General features: G+C 32.0%; 1 protein-coding gene across 2 annotated transcripts in view; it reads right to left on the bottom strand.

The window, feature by feature from the left end:
• The window catches only part of LOC139519099 (properdin-like), a 69,969-nt gene extending 46,838 nt beyond the window's left edge, over window positions 1-23,131 (bottom strand). The window contains exons 1-4 of one of the 2 annotated variants that reach the window (XM_071310895.1): window positions 22,723-23,131; window positions 22,310-22,474; window positions 14,874-15,038; window positions 12,396-12,784 (exon numbers count right to left, since the gene is read on the bottom strand). In XM_071310895.1, the coding sequence (XP_071166996.1) occupies window positions 12,468-12,784; window positions 14,874-15,038; window positions 22,310-22,474; window positions 22,723-23,032 (957 nt within the window). In that variant the 5' untranslated portion in view covers window positions 23,033-23,131 and the 3' untranslated portion in view covers window positions 12,396-12,467. Of the gene's footprint in view, window positions 1-12,395; window positions 12,785-14,873; window positions 15,039-22,309; window positions 22,475-22,722 lie in introns of those variants that run through there. The other variant, XM_071310896.1, reaches the window with a different exon arrangement.
• Between the last annotated feature and the right edge of the window lie 2,301 nt (window positions 23,132-25,432).

Raw genomic sequence — 25,432 nt, 5'->3', positions numbered from 1 at the left:
CTTTAAAACTGTTTAGAAAATGAGATGCAAATATACTGAGCTAGCTTAAATATAGTGATAAATTTCCTGTCAACTTCCACTGGTAAATACAGGACTGTCATGACACAAATAGAAAACACAAAATAAGCAGCAGCCAATCGATACTTCGTCTGTTATAAAACGTTCATCATATACTTGTAGTTTTTATCTTTCAATGTATAGTCATATATAAACACACTTAACACATATTATTAATGTTCAATTATATTTGCTTATATCGGTAAACCGATGTTACTTTTATTTAAATATTACTTAGGGTAGACATCTAAAACGCTTTTTTGACCCCGATATCCAAGTCAGGGACATTGTCGGTTGTTGTCTTACGATATATAATTATGCTGTTGGTTAGTTTGAAAGTTTGTTGATGATGGTATTTTTTTTGAAAATCTCAATTTAATTATCAACCTTCTTTTTTTTTAATATTCATTATATTCGGGAAATGATGACGATGATGAGTGGCTCTTAACTCCCGTTAGCAAATTAAATGCATCTGTTTAGGAAGAGAACAGATCAATATGTTATAAATATGCATAAAAAGTAGAATAACAAAAATACCAAACTCCGAAGAAAATTTGAAACGGAGTCTCTAATCAAATGGCAAAATCAAAAGCTCACACATATCAAACGAATGTCCTGACTTGGTACAGGCATTTTCTTATGAAGAATATTGTGGATTAAACCGGGTTTTATAGCTAGCTAAACCTCTCATTTGTCACGATTATGACCGTCGCATAAAACTTTATTATGATGATAACATTGTGTGAACAAAACAAACAGTTACAATTGGTAAAACTGTTCAAAAATAAGGGTACAGCAGGCAAAGTCATGTTATAATAAAACATACAAATAAGTCAACATGGAAAAAGAAAAGGCAAACAGACACAACACATAAGCAAAAAGGTAGACAGAAATACAAAAAATCTCAATAGCACAATAACACAATGACGGGATGTATTAGTACCGAGCCACGTCAAATGGACATTACCAAAATTGGTTAAACAGTAAAGTAATATTCACAAATACAAAGAAAAGGATACTATAAAACGTTATAAAGATGATAAACAACGTCAGTACCTAGAATTTACACTTCAAGATCATTATATATTATTTGTAAAGTTAATTGGGAATATGTATTAACAAGGTCTTGGGATCTTCCGATAAAGAAAATGGAAGAGACGTTCTTTGGCCTACCCCTGGTCCTCAACTTTCTACTCAAACACTTATCACGTTTTGCAAAGTAGCAGCTGCAAGCTCTTGAATACCGAATAAAATGGGAATGTATATCTCATACGCAGGCGACGTTGGTATATATTGCTAACAAGCTGGTGGAAATTGATAATTCAAAATTAAAATCTTCTCGTTTGTCATAAATTCTGGTACTGAGATGACCGCTTATGTCAAATGCGAGGTTTAAGTCTAAAAACGAACCTGAGGAAGCCATTTCCCTTGTTTCTTTAATTTCTAGGTCTAGGTGATATATCAATGTAACCTTATAAGAAAACTTTGGATTGTTAGATTTGTAAGATTGGAGAGAACATCATCAATATACTAGTATCTGAATGTGAATTTAAATAATCTGCTTCTTTGATTTACTTGTTTTTGACTAGTGTCTGAAGGAACTCTGACTCATATGAAAATAAGAAGAGGTCGGCAATGAGAGGCGCACAGTTTGTTCCCATAGGAATGCCGACAATTTGTTGAAAAGGTCTATCTCCAAATTCAACAAATATGTTGTGAATAAGAAACTCCAGAATACTGATAACTTGTTATTCTGTGTCGGATGTTTTAGCTTTAAAAAATAAGACCGAACGATGACGTGTCACCGTACCTGGACTCATTTCTGTATCTGCGACGGAGCTGACAACCGAGGCTGTCGAACGTCGGAAGATATCTAAGGATAAGGGTGCAGTTTTTAAAATACGCCTAACGAATTGCCTTTGCAAACATTCACTACATTTGAAAAATTGTATACTTGAATTTCAATCTGCATTTACTAATCCCTTCAAACCAAAACATTCAAAGCCAAGGATATGGAACTACTTTAAAAGGTTGGGAGCTATATGAATACAAGGGACCTAAAGCGAATAGCCAAATCCCGTTTCAGGTCAAATTTGCCTGAGCGACTTGGAACCTTGTTTTCTAAATATCAATTATAATATAAACGAAGAACTTATCAAGGACGCGTTATAAATCATGTCGGAACCGAAGCACTGACTATTGCGCTTAAGATATCCTCGTATACTAGTAATTCATCAGCAGATGTATTAACACCGTGCTAGTAAATTAAGTTAGCACTTTTTATGGTCCGCTAAAGTCAAAATAACAACTAACACATATTATGATGATGCAGGCCACAGATGTGACAGTTTATGTTTCAAAATCAATCATATCAAAAGATACATGTATAAAGTTTGCATACACTACAATCATAAGTACCAATTATGAATTTGAATATACAATTACTATCATTAGACATTACAGTCTGAACCAATGAGCATATTATGTAATAAATGAAAAGACAAATGTCATCAATTATTGAAATTGAATTTTTTGAAAAGTCAATCAATTTAGAGTTATCTCCCCTTGACTATAAATTTGTTAATGATAGTGTAACATTTCAACTTTTGGGAGCAGATACCGCTCTTTTTGTCCTCATCTAATTCAACAATTAACAAACCTCTTTTCAAGGTGGAAGAAGGGGGAGGGGGGGATTAAAATATTTTATGAAAATTGAATGTCACCAAATTTCTGTGTGATCTTCTAAAAATTGCCTACAATGCCGTAACAGCGACATTGCACAGCTGTTTGCCGTGACCAGGATCCGAACCTGGGTTGTCGCGGCCACAACGCGAAGTACTAACCACTATACGATCACGGCTATGACTTGCAGACAGATTAAAATATTTTATGAAAATTGAATGTCACCAAATTTCTGTGTGTTCTTCCTTTGGCAGCTATTTGGAAATGAGGCTGGAAATTAAAACATGTGCTTGAAGTAGCGCCCCCTTATCAATTGCAAAATTCCAAAGAGTTTCAGGTTAGATAATCACATATGTACCATCCGTAACTTTTTCTACATATTTCTAAAATTTACAAAATATGATAACACAAGACTGAATACTGTTCTGGAACTTATTCATCATTTATTCTTCATTTGATCATCATTTTATATTGTTAGCGTTTCATTGCGTACATCGCTTTATGTGCGCCAGTTTTAGGAGTTTTATACAGGACAGTGAAAGAATCCCTGTTACTTTCCCCTCTCGTCTGTCTTTGTTTTAATATATTTTCCTATGTTATAAAGAAACTATGAACATTTTACCGTTCAAACTGTTCGTATTAATATAACGCAAAAGGTTTGCCAAGGATGACCAAATAAATGTGGTATGAGTGCCAATAAGAAAACTCTCCATCTAAGTCACTCTTCGTAAAAGTAAACCATCATAGGCCAAAGTACGGTCTTCAACACGGAGCATTGGCTCATACTGAACAACAAACTATAAAGGCCCCTAAAAACGATATCCATGTTACTACTAGTATATATATTACAAAGAAAATTGAGTAAATTGAGGTTATACCTAAGGAAAAAAAATAAACCCTGATAATATAGCTATAACCGAATATAAATATACTTCCAAAGTAAGCTCTCGTTTGAGAACTGTGTAAAGTAGGTTAGATTCAAACAAGCTACCCTTTGGCAATAAATGTATAGAATGAAGATGTTTTATTAATAAAATTATGTTCTCTCTATTCAAATTGCTACCCAAGCATCTTAAAAAATACTTCATCATATTGAAATGAAAATTCAATGACTTTCTATCAAAGAATCTTGATCATATTCTGAGAAAAAAATGTTTCCTTATTGATAATTCATTTTAAAGCAGAAAGATCATTTTGTCTATTTGATTTGGAGGTTTCCCTATTGTATGACATTATTTTTGATCTTTTAATTTAAATATGACTATATACTAAACTATATCTATTTTCTTGATAAATTCTATACTTTTCTGATGCACAAATCAGTCTTAATTTATGTATAATTGCACTTCAAGTATTCCATTATTCCTATGCATATTTATTATAACGATTTGGCCTTGTATGTATGTTTCTTTTTTTCATCTACTAGTAAATAACATCAGATATTTGCGTTATAACGCTAACATAGGAAGAAAAATTTAAAAAAAACGTGTGGCGCTAATACGCTTCCGTAGGACAATGCATTGATGAGTTTATCCTAAAACACCTATCTATAGATGGACTGGTTTATTATGAGCGAACTGGTTAAACTCCGCCCAGTCAAGTGAAATAAATCGTAATAGGTTACTATTAAAAGTTCTAACTACCTTTTCTTTTAAATACTGTTTTTCTATACTTTTCCGGACTAGTAAATGCTTGAACTACTTTTTCTTTTAAACAATTATTTTCACTCAGAAAATCAGTAATTGAAGCACTCATTTATAGCTTATAATACGTTTTATCTTTCATCAAACCAAAAGAAACAACATTATTTTTACATAAATTTCATATAAATAATTATTTTTATTTAATTTCTACAAGTTTTATTTGTGACCTAATTTTACACTAATGACTAAACAACATGTTTTGCAATAACAAGATTGTTTTCCCTTAATCTACCATGTAGGAATAGCCAGAGAAGTAAAATACAAAATTTAGTAACATAACGATATTTTTTTTATATGATCTTAATGATGCAAGCTATTATAACGTCTAAAAGGTTCTCCAAAAATATCATTAATATATTTTTATGGAAAAGAGAGAGAGAAAAAATATGCAATTTAATCAAAACAAAATTTACAGAAATGTGCTATTTCATATCGACTTTTTAAATCTATGGAAACTACTTTTTTGAAATATGAAAATTCAATTATTGTATAAAAACATATGCTTTGTTAATATTTTACCAAATTTTAAAAAAAATACGTTTTTAAAAATATTTTAGTTAAGAACTGAAACAGGCGATTTACAGGTAAATATCAGGATGCAAATCCTTACTGCTGTTTTGCAATGATTGTCAAATGTTTGAGAAAACATGAACACACCTAATATTATGTTACACATAGTAAGATTATATTCATGAAAGACCCCAAACTGTCAACATTCTTTTTTTTTTTGGTTAAGAAGAACCCTACTTTTGTTTTTAAATACTCTAAGGTGTTTAGGAGTATAATTTTGTTTCAATTAAAAAAAAAGTTTATAATCAATGTTTTCAATATTTGTTTTTTACTTATTTGTTCATTTTATAGGCAATAAAACTTAAAAAATATAATCATCGATTATGAACTTTTGAAGAGGTCAATAATCTATATATAGACTTGTTTATATTATATTGATTTTAACAGATCCGTATAAAGTGTTATGGATTTTATTTTGGCCGAAATAAATACTTTACCGAAATATATGAATATCGTAAATCTACTTTCCCGGGGCCTCTTCTTCGCAGAGTTATCGTATTACGATAAAATATCAAGATTTATGAGTGATTATGTTTATCAGCTTGGTCCCTATATTAGTAAACCTTTGAACAATTTAAGTTAAAAAAAATGCAAAATTTACTATCGCAATCAGTGGTTTTGGAACTTAAAGCTTAAACGTGATTTGTTAATCCAATATGATTTACGTAACTCTTAGTTTAGTATATATTTTTATGTTGTACATACTGTGTATTTCTTTTATGTAAGATGTCTTATGCTATAATGAACCAATATTAAACTCTGAAAATAATATAGAAAGTATTCAACAGACTTATCAGATTTTCATTAGCGCATTTAGCAAGTGGGACACCCGCTAAGATTTATCCTGTATAAGACATGGTTCACAGGTAAACAGTTTGGGCATGCATGTTAACAATTTTTGTCTTGTTGAAAAAACTAGAAATTTGGCTTTTACTTGTTTTGTAATTTTTTGTTGTTGTTATTTTTGGCTTCCTAATTGAAGAGCGGTTACATGGCACTTTATTTTTTTTTTGTAATGCATTAACAAGATAGCACATGTAATAAAAATAAAAAAAGACGGAGACCATAAAGACAAAAGAATAAGGAAAACACATATGAAAAACACGTGAAAAATTTCACATGAGATTTACCTCAAACAAGCTTATACATGAAACTCACATGAAATTTATCATGTGAATTTCACGTTAGTACTAGAAATTTATGTTTATGGACTTGTAAATTCGTATTCGATCATTATCTATGATAATCCCTTTGGTATCTTTCGCCTCTATTTTTTAACGTCTAGAGAATGTGGTGCTTATCTGCATGTTTCATAACATGGAATGTGTTAATGTTCTGTGTCAATTTGAGACAGATACAATTCAGAGAAAATTACCGACCTTGCGATACCTTCATTGGTATAGATATGGTCAATGTCATTTTAAATGGGCTGAAAGGGTATCTACTTTCTATCTCTCTTGATTTTGAAAGACAGGGCTTACATTGGTCTCCTGTCATGTGGTACATTCCCAGTGTTGATGCATATTTTTAAAATGCCTTTAAGGTTTGGAGCTCTCTCTGGAATATTTGGTCCTCAATGCTCTTCAACTTCGTTCTTTATTTGTCCTTTTTATCATGTTTTAATTCGAGCGTCACTGATGAGTTTTGTGTAGACAGAACGCCCGTCTGGCGTTCATATAAAATTTCAATCCTGGTATCTATGATGAGTTTATTTGCTACTTTTTAATTGTAATATTGGTCATATTTTTATCAGGTCCTGATGTTTTCTTTTGATAATTTTTTCTGAAGTATTTCAGTACTGAGTATAAAGTAAAATCACAAAAAACTAGAAATTTGGCTTTTACTTGTTTTGTATTTTTTTTGTTGTTGTTATTTTTGGCTTCCTAATTGAAGAGCGGTTACATGGCACTTTATTTTTTTTTTGTAATGCATTAACAAGATAGCACATGTAATAAAAATAAATAAAAGACGGAGACCATAAAGACAAAAGAATAAGGAAAACACATATGAAAAACACGTGAAAAATTTCACATGAGATTTACCTCAAACAAGCTTATACATGAAACTCACATGAAATTTATCATGTGAATTTCACGTTAGTACTAGAAATTTATGTTTATGGACTTGTAAATTCGTGTTCGATCATTATCTATGATAATCCCTTTGGTATCTTTCGCCTCCATTTTTTAACGTCTAGAGAATGTGGTGCTTATCTGCATGTTTCATAACATGGCATGTGTTAATGTTCTGTGTCAATTTGAGACAGATACAATTCAGAGAAAATTACCGACCTTGCGATACCTTCATTGGTATAGATATGGTCAATGTCATTTTAAATGGGCTGAAAGGGTATCTACTTTCTATCTCTCTTGATTTTGAAAGACAGGGCTTACATTGGTCTCCTGTCATGTGGTACATTCCCAGTGTTGATGCATATTTTTAAAATGCCTTTAAGGTTTGGAGCTCTCTCTGGAATATTTGGTCCTCAATGCTCTTCAACTTCGTTCTTTATTTGTCCTTTTTCTCATTTTTTAATTCGAGCGTCACTGATGAGTTTTGTGTAGACAGAACGCCCGTCTGGCGTTCATATAAAATTTCAATCCTGGTATCTATGATGAGTTTATTTGCTACTTTTTAATTGTAATATTGGTCATATTTTTATCAGGTCCTGATGTTTTCTTTTGATAATTTTTTCTGAAGTATTTCAGTACTGAGTATAAAGTAAAATCACAAAAAAAATGAACTCAGAGGAAAATCAATTCGGAAAGTCCACAATCACATGGCAAAATCAAACAACAAAACGCATCAAAAACGAATGGACAAGAACGGTCATATTCCTGACTTGGTACAGGCATTTTCAAATGTAGAAAATGGTGGATTGGACCTGGTTTTATTGCTAGCTTAACCTCTCACTTGTATAACAGTTGCATCAAATTCCACTATATTGTCACTGATGCGTGAACAAAACAAACAGACATAATAGGTAAAAATGTCAAAAAATAGGGGTACATCAATCAACATTGTGTTATCATCTTAATCACTATAAAAACAACAAATGTAACGAAGAAGCACAAAAAAAAGCATACATCAAATTTAACATCCTCATTTTGATTATATTATACGATTTTATTTATCTATGTAAAATGCACCCATAAAGGATGGAGGGTTTTAAGTACTGGTGTAAAATTGCGCGTTTGAAATTCGCACAGGTATTTCGTTGTGTAAGGTTCCCCTGAGAACGGGTTCATTCATGCTAAACCGACTTCTTTACCAATGATAACCTCTTGAAAAAAGGTCATACAGAGTTAGGTGGAAGAACGGATGAAATCGACATAAGTTCTCTGTCACCATCATAAATAGGTTGAAACACGCGATGTGTCTTATTTCAACTCTCTATCGACATGTTTCGCGGTCTGAGCTTTTATTTATTATAATATTCGTCTGTTATGTAATTGTACTGATTGTATCCTGAATGTGATTTCAACACGATAGGTAATTGTGCTGAGCAGACTTTGCTAATCTCGTTCATATAAGAATGTATGTTAATCCCTCAGTTTCAGTTTCTAAACTTGTATTGTCTACATTTTAATCGATTGTCGAGATCTAAACATCGGAAAACAGCTAATAGATTTTTTAATTTCTAATAATTAGGTCTTTCCACTTTTCCGTGGAAAGACCTATTGGATTTCTTCTGATTATTATTATTTTTTTTTTTTTTTCTTCCGCCAACTTTATTTTCCTTCGCAGTTTTTTTGTTTCGCAAGATGTCGCTTAGACATATGGTACATGATATCGAACAGTTATTACGCTTTTGTAACTAACACCGCGTAACCAAAATCTTTTCAATGTAAGAGTTATCTCCCCGAACACTGTTAAAAGTGTTTTTCTTGTGATCGCTTAATATTCGCAACCGTATAAGAAACCGACAAATTTATTTTACCAAATTGCTCGATATATCCTCAGGATGATTTGATTTATTTGGACCGAAGCTATCCGGAGACTCCATATGAGAGTTATTTCCCCTTTTATATTTGATATAAGTGATATGCATTTTTAACTGGAAAACCATAAGTGTTAGAGGCCTAGGGTCTTTTGTTTTGAGGTCCTTGGTCCAAAAAAATGAAAATGAGGTCAAGGTCAAAGGTCAAGGTCATGATTAAAATTTTGATTTTGGCTTGTGATCTCTTATTTTCAGAAATCATATAAGATATTGACAAAATATTTTCATAAAATTGTTAGTTACGACATGTAGTAACACATAAATTTTAGTCGAAAGGGTACGTAGACATTTGACGAGAGTTTTCCCCCTTTTTATATCTAATATCATACGTATGGTAATATAACTCATGAACAATATAAAGTAGAGGACTAGAGTCTTTTGAATTGAGGTCCTTGGTTTATGACCTTGAAATTGAGCTCAAGGTCACATATGCTAATTAAACGTTCTAGATTTTGACCTTTGCTTTTACCTCATATGTACACATGATAAAGCCATGGGACTGTTTGCATTAAGTTGTAAGCAATGTGACCTTAAAAAACACAACCGGAAGTGACCTTTTGTAAACCGGAAGTAGCTATTTTTTGCACTAAATCGATGTATAAGTATATAGAACCATATATTTTTGGAATCAGTGTCAAGTAAACTATCAAACAATACCGGAAGTAAACTTCTTAAACCGGAAGTAAAAGATTATCTCCCTTTTCTTTTTTTTATAGAAACCATATATTTTTGGAATAAGCGTTCAATAAGCTGTCATTTGACGCTAAAATTGACATTTAAAACCAAATTTTAATATTTTCATATAAAAAAAAGGTCTTAACTGGTGGAAAGACCATCAATGGTTCTCTGTACAATTGGTTTTTAATTTTTATTGTAATTGTTGGCTTGAGGCTGGCTGTCAGTAACTACTCAGATCCCAGACCTGTCCTTTTTGTCTTTTGGGTTTGTTTTTTTTTTATCAATCTAATGAATAAAGTCTTTCTTAACTCATTTCTATACTTTGCACTTAGGTTTTTCTGTTGCATCACTGTCCTATGTAAGGGAGAGGGTTTGGTGTCAGCAGCATACTTAATTACGTCACGTTCTGTATGTATTTGTCCCATGTCACGAGCCGGTAATTTCGTGGTTGTAGTTTTTTGCTGTTTATTGGTTTAAATGAAAAGTGTATATCAATCAAAGACTGTAATAGTTTTTAAACGACGAAAAATCATCTATCCAATAAAAATTCTAACATATTTCAGAAGCAACGGCTACATGCGTTATAGAAATCAATACATACTAGTTATACGGTTAAAATAGACAATTCCTACCGCTGATCTGACCTTTATAGTAGCCAGAACATTTTGACACTGCTTTCCAAGCTTTATGGTAATTTCAACTTCCGTGTTCAGGTTAGTGCGGATCCAGTTGGTAGCTTATACAGGTTTTTATTGTGTTTTAGTTTTACGAGATTCGTTCTAGATAATTAATGGAGTGTTCGCATTCTACATATTTCTTTCCTGTAACAAGTCAAGATATAGACTGCGTGTGGTGTTTGTCTTTGTTTGTCTTTGTGTTGTTTCCTATTTTTTGCATCGAGTGTTGATGATTGATGTGGTCCGTTTTACCGCTGAGTATTTTTTATTGATCCCGTTAGCCTTTCTTTGTAAATAAAAAATGATACACATGAATCATACGTGTTCTTCCAATTATGATTATTCATAAAGTTTACATATAGGACGCCGATATATGTAAAGACGACACTTTAATGGTTAAAGACAAAGAAGATAAAATCACATTCAATAATGTGTCTGCAGTTGGTATCCGAAGGTTCACGAAGGGTTAAAATTGGTCCTGATTTTTTTAAGTTTTTTAAATTGGGCCAAAATATTCCAAATTGCATATAGAAATACTTGTGATAATACTATTAAGACAACATTATTTTTTCTGGCATTTTCCTTTACAAATCTTCAAGCTATGACCCCTTAAATAAACACAATTTGTAATAAAAGGTCAATTTTGGTACTTTTCCCCCATAATTCGTAGCAGTATAATTGTTTTTGGCATAATTAACTTTGCCCGCCATCTCCGATCCAAAAAGTTTTTATATTAATTAAATCTATATCAAAATTGGAATCTTTTGGTTACAACACATTTTGGATCGTAGGTGACGGCCAAAGTGTTACTAAAGCTTTAAGGTCTGAAAAATGCAAAAAAATCATCATCTTTTGACAAAATGTCCAAAATTGGCTAACTTTGGAAAATACTATGTACTCTTATGAAAAAAACTGATATATTTAGCATTTAGACTTTTGAAATAGACCCATTTACGAACCAATTTGAGACCTTTTTGGTATATTATGATAAAGTTGATATTTTAGGCCATTTTGAACCTTGTACTTTAGTGCGTGGTTACTTGATATTTAGATTTTTTTTATATCAAGAATTAATACAATAGTTATCAAAGGTACCAGAATTATAATTTAGTCCGCCAGACGCGCGTTTCGTCTACATAAGAATCATCAGTGACGCTCATATCAAAATACTTATAAAGCCAAACAAGTACAAAGTTGAAGGGCATTGAGGATCCAAAATTCCAAAAAGTTGTGCCAAATACGGCTAAGGTAATCTATGCCTGGATAAGAAAATCCTTAGTTTTTCGAAAAATTAAAACTTTTGTAAACGGGAAATTTATAAAAATGACCACATTATTGATATTCATGTCAACACCGAAGTGTTGACTACTGGGCTGGCATCGACCCAGTGGTGTAAATAGTTATCAAAGGTACCAGAATTATAAATTAATACTTCAGACGCGCGTTTCGTCTACATAAGATTCATCAGTGACGCTCATATCAAAATATTTATAAAGATAAACGAGTACAAAGTTGAAGAGCATTGAGGATCCTAAATTCCAAAAAGTTGTGCCAAATACGGCTAAGGTAATCTATGCCTGGGATAAGAAAATCCTTAGTTTTTCGAAAAATTCGAACTTTTGACAACATTGTCGACGGTTAATGGTTCTTCTAGGAATGTGCCATACTATTTGTCCTTTTAAAAAATTATCAGATGGTAAACAACCCTCTCAATTTTGTCTTGATTTTTCCCCCTCATTTCTGTCTATCATGGTTACTCAGATATCAAAATGTTGTTCGACAATAATAGTCTCGATAATTTTTTTACATACACAACATTAGCACTTTATCCGAGTTAAAACTTGCAAAAAAGGACAAAACTTCTTTCGACAACATCGTTTTATAAATATACACAAAAATGTATTGTTTACTTTAAGCAAAACACTGCCATAATCTGTTCGATGTTGTCTGGTTATTTTAGTAATTTTAATAACAAAGTTCATAATCGTAAAATATTACAAATATCACAAAATACTTCTATAACAAATGTTTTCCAAGTATTGTTCAATCGTTTCAGTTATAGATTAGTCAATCACACTTGCATGCTATACATGTAAATCCCTACGTCGTTTCAGTTGATGAACTGAATTTTTTAAGTATCCTTGCAATTCTCTTCTTTATACATTCTGGACACAGATGGTTGTAGTCTAAGCATACCATTAAGACTATGGGTGTTGCCAACATCACTACACCAACATATCCAAATGATGCAGCAGAAGGTCTGTCGTCACGTGCTGAGATTCTTCGTCTGATGGCGGATGATGTGTTTTTGTTGTCCACAGTCAAATTTCCTTTAAGTTCAATTATTTCGTCTTTCATAATTTCTTTTAGCTCCGCTAAAGTTAGGTTAAGATCCTTCAAGTACCCCCATTTGTAAACTAGAAGAAGGGAAACATATTAAACGATATTTTTTTAGAATGCCGATGTATGGTTAGTTATCGAAATGAATTATAAAAAATATTTCGTAATGGTTTTTTTTTCTCAAAAAGACGAAAATCAAAACTTGAAAATAATTCTGCCTTTGGCATTGTAATGTTTTTTTTTTCTACACGAGTTTATTAATTTCTTCACTATGATAAAAGTAGTTATTCATCGTCATGTCCTAATATGCAACTGTTATAACGCTATTGCTGTTATATAATGATGTTGGAATATGCCTCAATACAAGCATTGAGGTCGACATACAATCTTTAACAAAAGTCACGTGATTATTTTATATGAAATTTTATATTTTATATTAAGCGTGCTAAATTAAAACCGAATGCTTGTTGATAAAGTGACCAGTAGCGGTATCAATTGAATGGCAATTAAACGGAACGTGTTTAAAACACGTGCTATTGAAATATGAACGCTTCAGTCCTTAAAAAAATAATGGTTAATCTACTAAAACAGGTATAGATATATTTGTACAGCAGATAAACCAAAAAGTGCCTAAACAAACCACTAAAACCAAATAAGGTCAACTTTTTCTTAGAAAATTGCTACCTTAATGACATTTTATGAGTTGAACATTTTCAGAATCAATCTCTTGTGTATAAAACTCGTTGTATGACGGATAGTTCAATAGCAATGATATCGATAAACAAAATCTATAATATACACGTTTCGAAAATATTTTATTTCTGACCAGTGTGGATTGAAATTGAAACAAATATCGAGCTTCAGAAGTTACGAACACATGCAAAAAGTAAAATCACAAAAATACTGAACTCCGAGGAAAATTAAAAAAGGAAAGTCCCTTATCAAATGGCAAAAATAAAAACTACTAATCTAATCAATCATTCTAAAAATTTTATATTATGTCATTTGATAAGATATCCCCTTTGTATCACAATATAACCTCGATATCTTAAACACTTCGATATTTTACATTTCAAGTTCTTGGTTAAACCCATCGTAACAATATTTAGCAAAACCTTTCGGAAATATTGGTTAAATGTTCTTTAACTTTGTACTTTTTTTTTTTTTTACATTTGAACATGTTTTTGTATTTTAATACATCTATTCTGTTGTTGTGACTTATTTAGGTATTTCACTTGACTTATAAAGTAATGATTTTTTTTTTATTTTGATTGTTGCATTTTTTAATGTTATTTTATCAACATATAGGCGTAATTTATAGATTAGTAGAATTGAAGCAAGATGGTGTATCAAATAATTTTACTTCATACATTTGCAACACAAAACCACTCAACGGAAACATTATAAAACATGCCTGAACATAATAAGCTTCACCCGACTGCCTCTTTTAAAAAAAGATATTGAATTTTCCGATTAAACTTTTACCGGGACAATAAAACTAATGCTTTTTAAATATCAATCTTTTATCTTTATGTGGATGTTTTTAATTTATGTTTTTTTTCAAAGATTTTAATTTACTCTGGTATGTTTTGCTTATTCTAACAATTTCAACAATTATTGACCGTTTTCGTCTTTTGTAATTTATTTGTCATATACGACCTGGATATTCGATATCATTGAACAAGATATTAATTTCTCTGGGAATTTCAAATACTTTTTGAAATATTTTCCTTTTCTGTTCATTGCACATTCGATTTCAAAATTATACCAATCCAGCTTTGTTAAATCTCAAGGCGTTATGTGATATTATTCATAAGATATTCTCTGTTGTTTTTCTACTTTGTATCTTAATTAGAATAATAATCTAAAAAAACTGTAAAGACAAGAAAAGCTTGAATACAAAATGAAGAGATGCAGGTAATCAGGGTTAATGTTCAGTACTTTTTTAAGACATCTTTTTTAATAACTATCTAAAACAAAGAGCAACATATACTCAATGCTATCAATTTCCCATTTTGTCGATTGACTTTGGTGTATTCCTGTATTTACTATGATACTTTGCAGCCATTAATTTTTTTTCAGAAAACTTGACATTAAGTTGGCATTTCATTAAACTTTGTTTTACTTTTGAAAGATATTATACGATAAATAATATTTGTTACATACCAGGGCATTCGCGTAAATTACACCATTCCAACGTTGTATTTTTGCCATCACAAAAAGATTCATCATATGTTGGAACAGGATTATTGCATTCTCTAACCTTTAATCTTGTGCCATTTCCACAAGAATGAGAGCAAGGTCCTGCTGTTTGCCAACATCCCCAGCTTCCTAAACATAAATTAAGAATGCATTAAAATTCAGGTATAACTTGCCTTTTTATGCAAACATAATCGTTTGAAATGTCGTTCTAAAGATTTTTGATTTTTTACACCAATAGTATCTTTAATAAATTACTATTCCCTATGCTCATTTTAAAGATCCAATAAATTATCTTATTAAGGGCATACGATACAGTTACAGGGGAGGTAATGACGTTGCTAACGTAAATTGTTATTTTCGCGACGTCAAACTATGACTATCGAGAAAAGGTGCAGTTTTCAACTGATTTTTATCATTCAAACTTATTCAACTTGAAAACGAGTTCATGGACCCCTCTTTTTTAAAATGTCATTTGATTTGATTACGTCAGAAGATCATGTGTGCTAATTTTCATGAAAACGTAAATAGTACAATATTTTTTACAATATTTGATTTAATCAGGCAAAAGATAGCCTATATGCAAATTGTCAGCAAAATTTCAATATGGGATCAATACTGTATCGTATGCTCTTAACCAAAGTTTTTTTCTACAGAAATGGGACACTTTGTGAAAAACCGCACTGATTCAAACATAAATACATCCATTATGATAATATTGTAGCGGGCAGGGGCTTGAAATGCTTCGACCCAAGAGTTTTTACTCAAATTTTATGAGTAGTTTGTAAATAACAAAGTCAGCATGACAAGATATGAGCTGGTCAGTATAATATAAGCATTTGCTAAAAGTCACGTAAATAAGTTTCTATCTTTTATTCATTTCTAGAATCATATATTTTCATTTATATTCAAGATAAACAACAATTTTAACTAGTAATATACTTAAACTGATACCTCACCAGTTACATAAAAAATGTTTATTATTATTAGTTATATATTCAGAGCCTTTCCTGAATAACTAACAATGAAATACAGCTTATACCATACATAAACTGTATTGTTTATCATAATTTCCAGACCTTTAGGAAATTATCCCTTACTTGTCAAATGTTTTCCTATTTAATCCTATTTATTATGAAATGACAAACGTTAACAGTAAATATAAACTTCAATGAACAATTCCAATAATCCTAACTTTAAACGATAAACTAAAAATAAAACTTCAAAGAGTCCGCTAAAATGAAATATTCCTTTTAAACTTTGAAAACGCTAACTTTACTATTTTCCTTTACAATTTATCCCTTAAATAAATGAAGTTTCTAAGAAAAATTAACCATTTTTACTGAAATAATTTACGAGCAAATAAAATGCTAACTGTAATAACCAAAAGTTTTAGCAGAACTGACGAACAGGCGTCGAATCACGTCAATGTTGGATTGTTGGATTGTTGGATTGTTGGATAGTTGGAAAGTTGGATTGTTGGATCGCGCGCTTGCCGTCCAACTAAATATTTGAATTCTTAAATAAATTACAAAAATCACAATAATATACAATTTTAGTAACCTTTATATAATAAGCAAAGTTTGCATAGTACTAAACACATTTCTATGGTAACTAAAAATACAACAATATATACAGCGCCACCGGAAGTCACAATACGTAAACAACATTGCGAAAAGTTATGTGTGTCATCGGCGGACCAAAATGACAAATATCAAGGATAGTGAGCATTAACATCTACAAAACATTGAAGACGTTGACTATAAATACTAAAAGGAATTACAAGAAGTATGTGAAAACAGTTGCCAACACGTAAAAATAGTGTTTTTATTGAACAATCGTCCCAAGTGACACATGGGTTCTACTGCACATGTCAATACATTTCATTCATAAAATTCAAGCACAGGTGCGTGGAATTTACTACGATTTACTACGATCTACTACAGTTGCTACAATTGGATCTTCACAAAATACAAGACATACAGTTGGATTATTCAGTGGATTATTACTATGAACTGGTAAATTATTACACGAACTTCAACTGGTTTAATCAAATATACAAATGACATTCAATTCAATATTTCTACAAGAATCATAATACTATAATTGTTCTAACTTTACTTCCTTAAATGTTAATTAAAACTTATTTGCTTCAATTATCATATGCCAGGCAATGGGCTAAACGTGAAAAGGAAGACGTAGACACTCTATCCGAATGGATTAAGGCAGTGAGGTCGTTATTACAAATCAGAATTAAGAAACTGAATGGGTCCATCAATGCCCATGCTACGTCAATCTTTAAAGACCCAAAAACACTTATCCGACCTCCATGATAAATATGTTGTTGTCCCCGCAGACAAAGCCCCAAATAACATCGTTTTTGTCTGTAAAAATCACTACATTAATTGCTTGATAAACGAATTAGGTATAGACAATTCACTTGGAAACTCAGCATATACCCTCACGACACTTACCAAAGAGGAAATCCTGGATAATCATAGGTCTGTTCTTTGTTCCTTTGGTATTTCAACCAAAGATGAGGAACTGGATCTTCCATCACTGTATTGGATACCTAAACTACATAAGTGTCCTTACAAAACAACGGTATATTGCTGGGTCTTCTAAGTGCTCCACGAAACCTCTTTCTAAATTATTAACATCTATTTTATCAGCAATCAAAGACGGGCTTCTAAGTTATTGTGAAACTGCCTATTCTAGAGGTGGCGTGAATCAGATGTGGATACTTAAAAATTCCAAAGATCTTTTAGAGTACATACAATCTAACTCTCTTTCATCTTGTAACAGTATTAAAACATTTGACTTTTCTATTCTGTACACAAGTATTCCACATTCCAAACTAAAATACAAATTGAAAGAGTTGGTATTACTTTGCTTCATAAAAAAGAATGGCCAACGTAGATACAAGTATCTTGTCTTAGGGAGGGATAAATCATACTTTGTAAAGAATCACTCTGATTCAAACAAAAAATTCTCTGAAAACGATATTATCAAGATGTTCGATTTCTTCATTGACAACATATTTGTAACGTTCGGAGGACGTGTTTTTCAACAGACTGTCGGCATCCCAATGGGAACAAACTGTGCCCTTCTACTTGCCGACTTGTTTCTTTATTATTATGAGGCTGACTTCATGCAGGAACTTCTTAGGAAGAAAGATAAGAAGTTAGCAATATCCTTTAACTCTACTTTCCGCTATATAGATGACGTTCTTTCACTAAACAATTCAAAATTTGGTGACTATGTGGAACGCATCTATCCCATCGAATTGGAGATAAAGAATACTACAGATACAGTTAAGTCGGCTTCATATCTTGACTAACATCTAGAAATTGACAAGGAGGGTCGGTTGAAAACAAAACTTTACGACAAAAGAAATGATTTCAGCTTTCCAATTGTGAACTTTCCATTTCTAAGTAGCAACATTCCAGCAGCACCTGCATACGGGGTATATATCTCCCAATTGATACGATATTCCCGTGCTTGCATTTCCTATCATGATGTTCTTGATAGAGGGTTACTGCTCACAAGGAAACTATTAAACAAGAGTTCCAAATGGTGAAGTTGAAATCATCCCTTCGTAAATTTTACGGACGCCATCACGAGTTGGTTGACCGTTATGGAATAACCGTTTCACAAATGATATCGGATATGTTCCTTACGTCGTAACTACAATCCCCTTCCCTTTCATGAATGTGACCTACCGAATTAGACTATTTACCGGATTTGTAATCACATAAGCTACACGACGGGTGCCACATGTGGAGCAGGATTTGCTTACCCTTCCGGAGCACCTGAGATCACCCCTAGTTTTTGTGGGGTTCGTGTTGTTTATTCTTTAGTTTTCTATGTTGTGTCATGTGTACAATTGTTTTTCTGTTTGTCTTTTTCATTTTTAGCCATGGCGTTGTCAGTTTGTTTTAGATTTATGAGTTTGACTGTCCCTTTGGTATCTTTCGTCCCTCTTTTTCCAGACTACAAGTATTACAAGTAGTATAATACAAGTTATTTCACACAGTTACTGTTTCCCACATAACAACTTTCATAAAAAAAATACAGAATATTAAACAGTATGCTATATTAATACCAATTAAAAACATACATCAAAATATCTTACATGTCTATATACTAGACTTACATGTCTATCACATTTCACAATAAAATACATGAAAATACATGTACCCTAGTCGTCGTACTCTACATTTTGATCAATATGTTGAACTTTTGTTATCAAAAACATATTTGATGAAATCAGAGGATTGATTTTTCAGCATATATCCTGTTTAATTAAAATAAATTAACAAGTAGGTAAGAACAGAATTACAGTCGAATTTCAATGAAACGCGAATCGTCTGTTGAAAAACCTTATTAAGAAATCTAGCATCTTGAAATTGCCAGTACTAGTGTAAGTAATTTTTGTGTTTTTATCAGAGCATATTTTTTTAAGGGTGAACCATCCCTTTTTAACTAGGGATATGAATCTATATTGGCCATTTTTTACTATCAAAGTAAGACTAATTCTCTGAATCTGTCTTAAAATTTAGAATAGAAAATAATAGTGCACATGGTAGAAAAGTTAAATCGTTTTGCTATTGTAAGATGAAAAACACTCAGATGTACTCTTACAAATCTTTTAGTATCCGAACGTGATTCCAGTCGTTATTATAGTAGGTTGTAATGATCACGTAGCGTAGCTTTGATGTAATTGAAGTCAATAGTTTTCTTTTAACACGAAGCAGACTCAGCAATGTTCGTTATTTGTATGAGTCTTGTGCAATTTAGGTACTAGTATCCAAAAACGGTGAATGAAACTTCAATCCGTCTTCTCTTTGAACAGCAGTATTCTACTGTTGCATTTATTTATTTAAATTCCAAAGGAGCATCAACCAAACCCACTGATTGTCAACATTATTGTGATCAACAAGACATGTTTACTGTTGTGGTTAGTGGTGGTAGTGTTTTAACGCTACATTTAAGCGGCACTTTTGGGCTTTTTTGGCAGTTAGTTTTTATGGATGGTGGATTCCGGAGTGCCCGGAGAAAATCACCGACCTTCTATAGGAAAACTAACAATCCTAGTCAACTAAGATTTGAGTCGTGTGCATCCGCACGAGCCGTATTCGAACTCCAACCTCAGTGTTGACAGGCTAGTGATTACAGTAGTAGAACTACTTAAACCACTTGGCCACCGAGGCCCCGAATACATGTTTGTGAATACTTTAAGTCAATATTTATCAAAAGTACCAGGATTATAATTTTATACGCCAGACGCGCGTTTCGTCTACATAAGACTCATCAGTGACGCTCAGATCAAAATAGTTAAAAAGCCAAATAAATACAAAGTTGAAGAGCATTGGGGATCAAAAATTCCTAAAAGTTGTGCCAAATATGACTAAGGTAATCTACTCCTGGGGTAAGAAAATCCTTAGTTTTTCGAAAAATTCAAAGTTTTGTAAACAGAAAATTTATAAAAATGACCATATAATTGATATTCATGTCAACACCGAAGTGCTGACTACTGGGCTGGTGATACCCTCGGGGACGAAACGTCCACCAGCAGTGGCATCGACCCAGTGGTGTAAATAGTTATCAAAAGTACCAGGATTATAATTTTATACGCCAGACGCGCGTTTCGTCTACATAAGACTCATCAGTGACGCTCAGATCAAAATAGTTTAAAAGCCAAATAAATACAACGTTGAAGAGCATTGAGGATCAAAAATTCCTAAAAGTTGTGCCAAATATGGCTAAGGTAATCTACTCCTGGGGTAAAAAAATCCTTAGTTTTTCGAAAAATTCAAATTTTGTAAACAGAAAATTTATGAAAATGACCATATAATTGATTTTGATACAAGAGATGATAGAACAGACTGATCTTGAAAGCATGTATATCTTTTCAATTGAATGCATTTAAGATGAACGATATATGCCAAATTGATGACAACAAGATTTATTTAGACATAGGTAGGGTAAAACAGGAGTTACCGACACAATTTTGCAAATACCTAGTAGTCTGAAAAGTCTGTGACGGGCAATATCCGAGATAAAAGGTGTTAGTTTCTTTTGGTTTTAATACGAATTTGTCACAGGGGTTCCTCATATTAATTGAACAGAGAAAGTTATGAAATGTTACAGTATATAAAAAAGAAGATGTGGTATGACTGCCAATGAGACAACTGTCCACAAGAGACCAAAATGACACAGACATTAACAACTATAGGTCACCGTACGGCCTTCAACAATGAGCAAAGCCAATACCGCATAGTCAGCTATAAAAGGCCCCGATACGACAATGTAAAACAATTCAAACGAGAAAACTAACGGCCTTATTTATATAAAAAAAATGAACGAAAAACAAATTTGTAACACATAAACAAACGACAACCACGGAATTACAGGCTCCTGACTTGGGACAGGCACATACATAAATAATGTGGCGGGGTTAAACATGTTAGCGGGATCCCAACCCTCCCCCCCCCACTTAAACCTGTGACAGTGGTATAACAGTACAACATAAGAACGAACTATAAAAATCAGTTGAAAAAGGCTTAACTCATCAGATGGACAAAAATACAAGTGGACGTGGCCGGGAACTTATACATCCCGACACAAAAAGACACAATGAACAGATCTGAGAGTACTAGCAGTTATCTGACAGCTAGTTCAAAGCCACTAACAACTAATAAAAAAATTATTCATCTAAGACTAAAATATCAATCCGTATGCAAAAAAAAACGCAAAAATTATAACCACCTCGGACAAGAAACCAGAGCTACGACGGAGTGAAACATACATTCTTTAATTAAAAACTATTTAGAAATTTTATTACTGCAAATATCAATAAAACAATATACGTATTTTCCTGACAGTATCGAAGTATCAAATTATATATACTTACAAATGTCATCTTAAGTGAAAATCCCCCTTTTCAAAGATTTTTTTAGAGTACATATCTTAAGACAAACAAACGAACTTTTATTGTATTGATTTCAAATAAAACATTCTGTGCAGAGAATATTTTTGTTGATGAAATGGCATGCTTCAATGTTTCAAAATTATAATATCCACGGATCGAAAAAAAAAAAAAAAAAAAAAAACTAAACCAAACCCAGCAACAACTTGAATTACAGTAGCATATAATTCGTTAGTAGATGCATGATTACTCTTTAATTATCAGCGACATCATTATTTTAATCTTTGCACAAAGAAACCTTGTGATTTTGAAATATCCATTGATTAAAAGTTGTGACAAATCTGACTGGCTTATTTAAAAAAAAGTTTGAAAATTTACAAACCTACTCATGAAAACAATTTAAAAGCAAATAAATCTTAAGCAAGAAATGTGTGTTTTCTTTCTTTTCTATTGTTAGTTTAATCTTTCTAACCTTGACATGGAATTGCGTCACATTCCAAGTTCTTTATGTGATCACCAATACAGTACGTTTCATTAGTTTCCGGAACAGGGTTATTACATTTCCTCTGAAATGACTTGATTCCCTTCCCACATGTAGCCGAGCATTCACCAAATGGTTCCCAAACTCCCCATCCTCCTGTTAAATACAGAGAGAATTATTAACACGCAAAAACCACGATGTAGTATAGTGATGATAAGACAATATCGCATATTATTTCTCTTTTTTTAGAGACCGCTTGTACTTTAAGGGATTTTGAAATGACATCAGATATATACTGCTAATTGAATCAGAAGAGATTTGTTAAGAATGCAAGAAATATAAACAATATACAATTATTATGAATAATGAAATCATAAATTCGAAACAAAACAAAACATTCGTACCTGAGATTAGACATTCATGAGTCACATTCATATATTTGTATACATTTGGTAAAGGATCAACTGCTCCATTTCTTGATGGTAAGCATGATTGCTTTAAATCACAATTCTTCTTCGTCCCAGTAGTTGTTGACACAGTACCATTATATGTTCTAGAAGAAACAACAGTAGGGTGTGGACATACCAAGGAATCTGTTCTGCCGTATGAGGCGTCGCTGACCATGATAACTTGACCAGTATTACATTCAAGTAATGGACTACTTTCACCTTCACATTTTAGGTACTGAACTGTGAATAAAACCCATTCTAACATGATTTCAAAGTATAGTAACTTAACGCAGTAGTCATTAGTATCCGAAGATGCGGTAAATAACAACACGACGAAAATAATAATTGTGATGCACTATGCGCCTAATTTTGAAATTTATCTAAAACATCATGAAATTTTCATAAACATCTTTACAGCAAATGTTTCTTTTTAATAAACATTTAAACACATTTAGTCTTTTAGCTTTCTTTGTTGTGTTTTGTGTACTGCAGTTTTCCTTTCCGCCGTATTTCGTTTTTGCCATGGCTTTATGAGTTTATTTGGACTTATGTGTTTAAATATCTCTTTGGTATCTTTCAGATTTCTTTTATTTGATTTTGAAATTGTTGTCTTTGTTGTAATGTTTAAATCAATCTATTTTCATTATTATCTCGCCTAGAATTGATTGCATCGAATAAAATCTAAATATGTTTTTATCGTTGTGGAATATCGGTGCCACAATTCTTTACGGATGTGTTTCAATTATCGTTAACACAATCTCGTCTTTCTTTCCTCGCTTAAGGTATCACTGACAGTACCTATATATGGATCAGGATTTACTTATCCTTCCAGAGCACCCGAGCTCAACCACGGTGTTTGGTGGAGTTCTTGTTCGTTGTCAGTTTTGTTCCGACGTATTAGTTTTGAATATCCTATTGATATCTCCTGCCTCTTTCAGTTTTGATAAAAACAATTAAAGCTTTCACGTTAACCATAGTAAATTCAATGGTATACTTGCTAATATGATACTCGTATACAACAAGAAATGAAACCCAGGAAAAAAAATCCTGTGAAAGTACTGTGCCATAAAAGAACCAATTTTAGGAATGGATAGGTATTTGGGAATTGGACGCTATGTAATTTATTGGATATCTTTTTATCACTGTTATGTTGTGTTATGTATATTGACATAAACAGAGTTTTGAAGTTAAAGATATACCCATAATTACAATGTACGTTTAATTCAATGTTTAATCAATTATTATATAAAAACATGATCATAAATCGATTGAGAGAAAAAAAACCAAATCCGGGCTACAAACTAAAACTGAGGGAAACACATCAAATATGTGAGGAGAACTACGACACAACAGAAACTCAACACTAAACTGTAACACACACAGTAACAAACTATAATAATACAATGGCCATTTTGCTTACTTGGTACAGGACATTTTACGAAAAAAATAGTGAGTTGAACATGGTTTTGTGGTTAGCCCAATCTCCAGCTTTTATAACATTAAAATGACAATATTACATGATAGGACTACAATACAAATAAAAGGGAGAACATATAGAACAGTGAAGCACACGATTTCTAGCTATCAAAAGGTACCAGGTTTATAATTTAAATACGTCAGATGTGCGTTTCGTCCACACAAGACGAACCAGTGACACTCAGAGTCAGATAAAAAATATCGAAAGCTTAAACAAGCACAAAGTTGAAGACCTTGGATAAGAATATCCTTATTATTTAGAATAATTCATACTTTTGCAAACAATAAATTTATAAAAATTACTATATAATAGATATACATGATAACACCGAAGTGGTGACCAACTACAGAATAAAAACGAATACACAAAACATCCTAAACCAGTGCATAAAAAGTCACAGTCGTGTTAGCCGAAGAGATCGACGTTCAAATGACCACATTTGAATTTCTAAAAAAATCCAAAAAAAAAATAGTCTCTTAATGATTTTTGTAACACTGAACACAATGCCACTTTTAACATTCGAGTGACCCCTTATTTAATAGTTCAGATTGAAAAATATCAAATATGTTAATCACTTCTATTAAATTATGCTTAACAGATAGCAATTCATAAACCCTTTTGAATTTTTAGTAAAAGTACATGCATTTATTTTTTCCCTCAAACACTGAGGAAATAACCAGATATATACTTTCACCACCCAATCTCAATACACAATTGTTAGAAGATTTCTTCATTAATAATTTTTACCCTTTAATGACCTTAACTAACGTAATCTAAATGTCCTTGGAATAAAATATTTGTATTCTTATTTATCTTTTATCTACTTTAATGTTTTATTAATATCTTCATATGTTATCGCATTTCAATATCTTTCAATTATTTTCATACAATAATCTTAAAACCATGTATCTTTTGTATCGATTTTTGGGATTTCAATATCGGGTAAATTAATTACTGTTGCTTTAAACAAGCTTTACTAGAACATACATTGTAAATTTCTCATGTCATCACGATGATTAATTGCATGGCTTATAGTCTTTAGACAAGCATGGATAAGAAAGTGTATTGTGAGTCCATGCATTGCTGATTGGTTTTTTCATGAACTTGTGTAATTCTATGTATATTTATATATTATCATATCTTATTAAGGATATTAAGTTTGAATCAGTTAAGTGGTCATCAATTTGA

The sequence above is a fragment of the Mytilus edulis genome, chromosome 4 (assembly GCF_963676685.1).
Source record: "Mytilus edulis chromosome 4, xbMytEdul2.2, whole genome shotgun sequence".
In the NCBI taxonomy this organism is placed as follows: Eukaryota; Metazoa; Mollusca; class Bivalvia; order Mytilida; family Mytilidae; genus Mytilus; species Mytilus edulis.
This window is presented reverse-complemented; position numbering and strand designations above follow the sequence as displayed.